Here is a 7,378-nt window from a genome sequence, read left to right as displayed (position 1 = left end):
GCTGTGGACAAGCTTGCTACCTTCAGAGATATTTGGACACAATTTGTGAAGCAGCTCAAGAAATGGTGTATTCCAGGAATACACCTGATGGTTGATGAGCAGCTCATTGCATTCAGGGGTCACTGTCCCTTCAGACAGTGTATGCCCAGCAAGCCTGCCAAATATGGCTTGAAAATTTGATGGTGCTGTGATACAGCAACATCATTCCCCCTGTTTGGAGATATCTACCTGGGCAAGCAACCAGAAGCTCCACACCAGGGTAATCTTGGTACCTAGGTCATTGAAAAACTGGTTCATCCATGATACAATACAGGAAGTAATATTGTGGCTGACAATTTCTTCACAAGTACTGACTTAGCAGAAAGACTGCTACGGCGGGACTTGCCCTATGTGGGTACAGTTTGGAAAAACAAGGCTGATATCCCAAACAAAATGCAAGCAAATCAAAGAAGGGAAACGTTTCCATTCATTTTTGCTTTTGATGGGGAACTCACCCTAGTTTCCTATGTTCCAAAGAAGTCCAAAGTTGTGCTGTTGCTGTCAAGCATGCACCATGACCCGTCAGTTGATGGAAAGCAAAGAAAGCTAAATATGATCCATGACAACAATAAAAACAAGGATGGAGTAGATAACCTTAACCACTTAGTCCGCATGACCACCTGCAGATGGAAAATCAACAGGTGGCCAGTGACACTTTTTCAATATGCTGGATGTGGCTGCCATTGCCAGCCTTATCATTTGGCTAGGCCACAACACAAACTGGAAGCAAAGATCAAATTTAAGAGGACAGCACTTTGTTTTGCAGGAGCTTGGAGAACAGCTAATTGATGGACAAATAAAATGAAGAATATGGATACACGTAATCTGTCTAAGTCCATCAAGTCTGATATGACTGCCCTAAATTGCAAATTGCCTCAACGCACTGCAATCGAACCTTCTGCAAGCATGAGTGGATGTTGTGTTTTTTGTCTGCAAAACCCGGAAATGATGCGAAGATTGTAAGCGATTTGCTTGTGTGCAGCACAGTGCATCACTGTGAGGAATGCAATATTTAGTTAAAAGTTAGGAATGTTTTTAGAAGCAATTGTTAGTTTGAAAACAGAGTGAACTGCAGACTTAGCAAATTGTTCGTTCATGTTTTGAAACTCTAAAAACAGTTTAAATTTTGTTCATAGCTCTTGTTAAATAATATTTTGGGTTCAAATCATCATAAATATTCTTTCAAACAATCTGTATGTTTAATAAATAGTTTTTGGTACATTTATACTGTTATCATTGGTTCCATTTTGTTCATGTGGGTGGGGTAGCCAGTTATCCCATGAGACCAACACCGTCAAATTGTGGGGTAACAAGTTACTCCATGAGAACAACAATGGTTATGGTTTCATGAGAACAGATGAGGGTTAAATTAAAAGAATAATACAATATATCTATAATTTTGAATGTGATATTTTCATGGATTAACAGTGAAGTAATGATCCAAACTTTCTTTTGCACATGAGCGTGGTCTCATTGACTTCAATAAAGTTGAAGTCAACTTTAACCCCTGGAAATTTGGCCCATCAAAAAAGGATAAGAATTAAAGGCCACTAGTACTCTATGAAATATAATAACAACAGACTTATATTTTAAACAAATATAAGCTGAATATCAAGAACTTCCTGAGTGAGACCTAACAGACTGAGGAATAGTCAGGAAGTGAGAGGGAAATCCTGTTATTTTGGAAATTTAAAGCTGGAATGGGGGGAAAATATTAGAAAGGGTACTATTGGGAACAATTTTGCAATGGAACGAATGATCTATAGAACACTTACGTAGGTACAGCATGAAATATCTAGATAGATTGTTTCTCTCGATCTCTTAACTTTTCTGCCTCTGTGTCAGTCTGAGGATTTGCATCTATCAATCAAAATTTTATGCTTTCCTTTATAACTGCAGGGAAATTCCAGAGAATTCTACCTTGACCTGGGAAGAAAAATGTATCCCCAGGCGAGCTGGACTTCGAAAGCTGATTGCAAGCCTGACTTGTGATACTCTGCGGCACGTCTATGGTGAGCTGGATGTAGAGATTCAAAAGAAACTAGCTGTGTGAACAAGATTTCTTCTTCATTCTTTTCATTTATCACTTTCAAAGTTTCATTATAAAAAAAGAGGCAGAAATATATTTTCAGCTATTTTTATTGTCCAAACTCTCAATAAGTTGCAATGAAAAATGTAATTGAAAACACCAGGGAAAACTGGGGAAGCATTTATAGGCTTGTGAATGGTTCTAGCTTAGATAAAACTAGTTAAAGGCAATTCCATGCCATATGACTTATACAGTTCACTTATAGTTATGGCCCTTTGCATTAGTGCTGGGATGATTTCTAAAATGTTCCATCCACCAAAGCACTCTGAACTTCAGTTTTAATTAAAGTCTGATATTTCTCAGAATAAAAAACACGTTATAAATTCTTATGATAGACTACTCTGACTGCAATAAAAACAGGTATTTTTAACTAAAGGCATTGCCTTATCTTAGAGTCTTAGTTTTCAGATTCACAGAGCAGCTCACTTTGGTCACAGAGCTGCTCAGTTCTGTTCCCCTACAGCACTGCTACCATCATTTCCTCCCATTCCTCCCCATCCCTCTTCCCACTTCCATTTCTTGGCCCAATACTCATTACACTAAAAGTTTTGTTCTTTTGACCATAGACTCTCTCCTCTGGTCTCTCTCTCACTTTCTCTTTTCCATCTTGAAGAAGAGCTCATTCTTCCTTCTACTTGAGTGTTGAAGATGGCCACTGACTCTAGAAGGAGTTTCATTCCCCACCACAGAGCTCAGGCTCTGCAGAGGTGGAAATAAGAGGGGACAAGGGACAAGAGGGGATGAGCAGACCGCAGACTGGCAATTTTTTTCATTTGTTCTCCCCTTCTGAGCCAACAAAGGAAGCTACCTTCAAGTTCATTTGCCCCCTCCATGCTGTGAGACTCTCTTTCAGGAAGACATGATCACAGGAAAGCCATTTGAAGCACTGTTTCTACAGGACCTGTGTTTTTCAAGCACAGTCAGAGCCAGTGGGGTTGGGCAACACAGTACAAATGACCTTGCTATTGGATGACTTCCTCTCCCCCATCACAAAGTAGGGCCCAGATTTTTGGGTATTCACAGATTAAGGGGGTAGAATGCCAACTTTTCCTAGGGAGCAGGGCATATAAACACATCCCAGAAGAGAAGGAGAAGCTGGAAACTCCACAAGCTCAAATCTGTTCTCCTATCTGTTCTACTTGCATAAGGAAGGACCTCGGGCTTCATGTTTTTCTTTTCAGATCACTCCTACCCAAAAGTATTCCTGACACTTTCTTTATTGATTCCTTATTCAGTGTTCCTCTTCCTCCTGAAACTGCTTCCGTGTCCTCCAATTCTTAGCCAAAAGGAAGCCCCTGTTGGTGCATTCTCTGCTACTGAGTGGCCTTCAGTCATATTGACATGTCTTACTCATGACATCTTAGAGTGACAGTGCTGCCAGACAGATACAACACAGACTCTGACAGGTCTGAAAGTTCAGTTACATTCAGAGTTCAAGTTTTCAGGGAGTGAGAGTGTCTGCAGTTTTTAAGAGTCATATTCTTTTCTTCTTTTTTTTTCATCCCCCAAATTCATATGAGTCCTGTTTTCTATTGAAATATTTTACAGTCTTTTCCGTACAAGCCAAGTGTACACACACGTGTGGAGATAGCTTGGAAATTATTTTGTACCTGCAGTAAAATCTCCATTTGCTGCACTGCACAGATCTACTGCATGAAAAGGATGTCACCCACGTTAACAAACTGCATGTGTGGGATACTTAATCATTTAAAATAAGTGAAAAGAAAGTAGGTGTAAATCACATAGTTATTAAATAATACAGAATTACAGTCACCTTGGGTGTGTCTACACTTGCTCCTATGGTGCTGTTGTTACTGTGCTGTCATTTAGTACTTCCGTTAGCTCCCCTTCTTTCCACATGATCCCTTTTACTCCCCAGCCCCACAACGTGTATTCAATTAAGAATAGCTTCTCTTAAAGAAGTAAGAAGTAAGCCCAGAAGTTCTCTTAGTAATAGAGGTCATATTCAAGGGAGATTGACAGGGGCACATAACTTTTAGTATCAAAATCTGTACCTTGGCTACTCCACCAATAAGCATTGTGTAGAGAAAGAGCACCCCTATCTGTGCCTGTGGGCATTTTCACGCAGAGAATAAGTAGCTTCAAACCTAAGAATACCTACTAGCCTATGGGCTTCAGTACAAACATGTGCACATGCATATTTCACTAGCACGATTTACATGAGCACATATGAAGCTGGCCCTTGCCTAGGCATTCAAGTCCCATGTGTATGTGCCTGACATCTAGCAGAGTGCCTTAATTGTATTATAACCAATTTTAAGTGACCACATGGTCCTGCTAGCCTCCACAATATCGAATGAAACATCAGCTTTGCTATTGAGTATACACCGGCTTTCTAATATATGTTATTAACAACTAGAGTGTAATAGAAATTTATAATAAAGCAAATCTGGCTATGCTATAAAGCTCAAGTTCTCTGTTTTTTTATTTTGAACAATCCTATCTTCTGCAGTTCAGCAATAGTGCACTGTTTCTTGCATTTCTAAAGGGGAAGCGCAATTTAAGAAATAGAAAGGCTACATAAGAACCACATCAATAAGGAATCACTCTCCGATACCAGGGAAAAAAAGAAAACATTCCATACATTAAGCTATTTCTCAGTTAGTCTATTATAGCCAGTGCTTTGGCAACCAGATACTTACTGCATTTATCCAATAAAGCTGTCAAGGTTTTCAGCACACATCACAGTGATAGCAGAGGGAATCCAGAGACTCCCATGGTAATTGTTCTAATGTGTCAGAAACCCATTAAATGACCAATAGTCTTGTAAGAAATCTTCACTGATGTTGCAACTCCTTTTTCCTTACTATCTTGGAGTGCTGCTCCAAGAGCATTCATTAAGGTTTGCAACATCCCTGTGACATACATAAGTGTTCTTCTGTCCAATTCCCTTGCGGGGAAACTGGGGCAAAAGAAAGTTATGTGATTACACTGTGGAAAAACCATGAACACAACCTGAGAACAGTAAGCCTGGTATAACCATTAGATCCAATGCCTCCCACTTGGTACAGAGATTTGCCCACTCGTTGTTAAGGTGGTTTGACAAAAACATGAGCAGGTACCCAGGATCTGAGCTTTCTTCAGTGCATTTGATCCAAGTAAGGAGTGAGTAAAAACTTGATGAAGGTGTCAAGATTCAGCCTCTGTTATATATGTTATACCGTATTTTCTTTCCCCCCCAAAAAACTATGCTGTGACCATTATGTGCAACTGAAGCAAGACTGTGGAGGTGTCAGCACTACACAGAAATTGTCATTCTGTGTTCAACCAGCCATCCATACTTCCCCGTCTTCTATCATCTTAAAAGATGACCTGAATGGCAGGGAGGAACTAATGCACTGGGATGGGGGGGTGGGTTGCTGAACGAATGTCTTCCATCCATCAAAAAAACACATCCTGCAACAGAAATATTGTGTGAATCTGTTTCTTTAGACATTTCGGTGTGGTCATGGATAATTTATTTTCCAAAACTTTGAGGCAGCATTCAGGGGTGCAGTCACTACACAACCATGGCTATTATACAAACAAACACAATCTTTCCTATATAGCACTAAAGAGAGATACAGCACATTACAATAATACAACCTGAGAGATGCGTCCAAGCCCTGAACCTCAAACTCACCATCTCTGAATGTTGAGAAATCTGGATCCAACTCTGAACTGGATAGCAAAGAACTTTCTAATGAATTGGCCTAAAACCCTAGGTTCAAACTTTAAGTTGCCCCTTCCCTCCCCCCACTGTCTCTAACAAAGATCCACGTGTCAAAAACAAACTCCCTGCCTCAGTGTGTTCACACTGTGAAGGCTCAGCAAAGCAAAGGACAAATGAGATGTACAGCCAACTGTGCAGTTGCCTGATAATGTCTGGTGCCTTGTAGAACAGGCTGGGGTTTCTAAGTAGCTTGAATGAGGAAAAAGAAAGCCTAGAGTGAATCTAGAAGTTGGCATAAAGGCCAGCACAGAGTTATTTGCAGTATTAGGCAGATGAAGCAAAAGGAGCAATTGAGGGGATACTGGACAGAATATATGAAGCACAACCATGCCTGGGAGAAATAGGGGTCCAGCCTGTAGGCCAGATGCCATTGCATAGATCATTAAAGGTGGAACTGAGAAGATTGAGCCAAATTTAGAAGAGGATCCAATGCTCAATGCTATGAAGTAGGATCATAGGAAGGTAGGACAAGAAGGGACCACATGTCATCATTTAGTCCAGACCCCTGCTCAAAGCAGAATCATCCATGACTAAATCGCCACAGCCAAAGGTCTGTCCAGCTTGCTCTTGAATACCCAGGGATGGAGATGCCACAATTTTTCTAGGTAGTCTGTTCCAATGCTTGATCATCCTCATTGTCAGAAAGTCCCTCCTAATCTCTAACCTAAATGTCCTGTGCTGTGGCTTTATGACCACAGAGAATAGCTCATCTCTATACTCTCTATAATTACCCTTCAGGTATTTGAAGACTGTTATCAAATCCCTCCTCAGTTTTCTCTTTTCCAGATTAAATAAACCTAGTTTTTTTCAGGTTTTCCTCACAAGTCATGCTTCCCAGGCCACTAAGCCTTCTTGTTGCTTTCCAATGGACTCTTTTCAACCTGTCCATATCCTTCTTGAAGTGTGGGGCCTAAAACTTGATACAGTTCTCAAGGTAAGGCCTCAACAGTGCCCAGTAGAGTAGAAGAATTTGGAGAATGTAGCCCAAATGGTGGGAGAGAAAAGTTCTCCTAATAGCAGTGTATTTTGGATAGATTAAAGGAGGTCCACATCTGTCCATATCTTGCAGAGGTCTGGGAAGGGAAGGCCTCTTCTGAGAGAGAATCAGTATTAGAACACTTGCTGTCCTTTAGGAAGAGATGTCTGGAGCTCAGGGTTTATCCAGGGAAAAATCTAGCCAAGGGAAACAAGGTATAATATGACTGCACTATATGACTGCACTATTCCCCCGAGTATAGGTGTCCAGATTCTGGCACTCATTCTTCTGGAGAAAAAACCAGAACAACAAGCCCCCAGCTGCCTGGGCCAAAGTAGTTGAATGATATGAACTATTTGGCCGAAGTGTCAAATCACTCTCACATCAATGAGCTTTTCATGTAAATATGAGAAGGCCTTACCGTGACAGAGGGGGCTGGGTCCTGCTTGTGTGAGCGTGTGGAGGGTGGAGGGACAGGTAGGGATCCCATATAATTGAAGGCAGGTGATGGCAATAGTGAGGTCTTGAGTATGATCCTGCT

General features: G+C 40.9%; 1 protein-coding gene across 1 annotated transcript in view; it reads left to right on the top strand.

Moving 5' to 3' along the window:
* Positions 1-4,560, top strand: part of F13A1 (coagulation factor XIII A chain) — a 129,366-nt gene extending 124,806 nt beyond the window's left edge. The window contains exon 15 of the mRNA XM_019522181.1: positions 1,939-4,560. Within this exon, the coding sequence (XP_019377726.1) occupies positions 1,939-2,092 (154 nt within the window). The 3' untranslated portion in view covers positions 2,093-4,560. The remainder of the gene's footprint in view (positions 1-1,938) is intronic.
* Positions 4,561-7,378: the final 2,818 nt, after the last annotated feature.

The sequence above is a fragment of the Gavialis gangeticus genome, unplaced genomic scaffold, assembly GCF_001723915.1.
Source record: "Gavialis gangeticus isolate Ggan-Ray unplaced genomic scaffold, GavGan_comp1, whole genome shotgun sequence".
Classification (NCBI taxonomy): Eukaryota; Metazoa; Chordata; order Crocodylia; family Gavialidae; genus Gavialis; species Gavialis gangeticus.
This window is presented reverse-complemented; position numbering and strand designations above follow the sequence as displayed.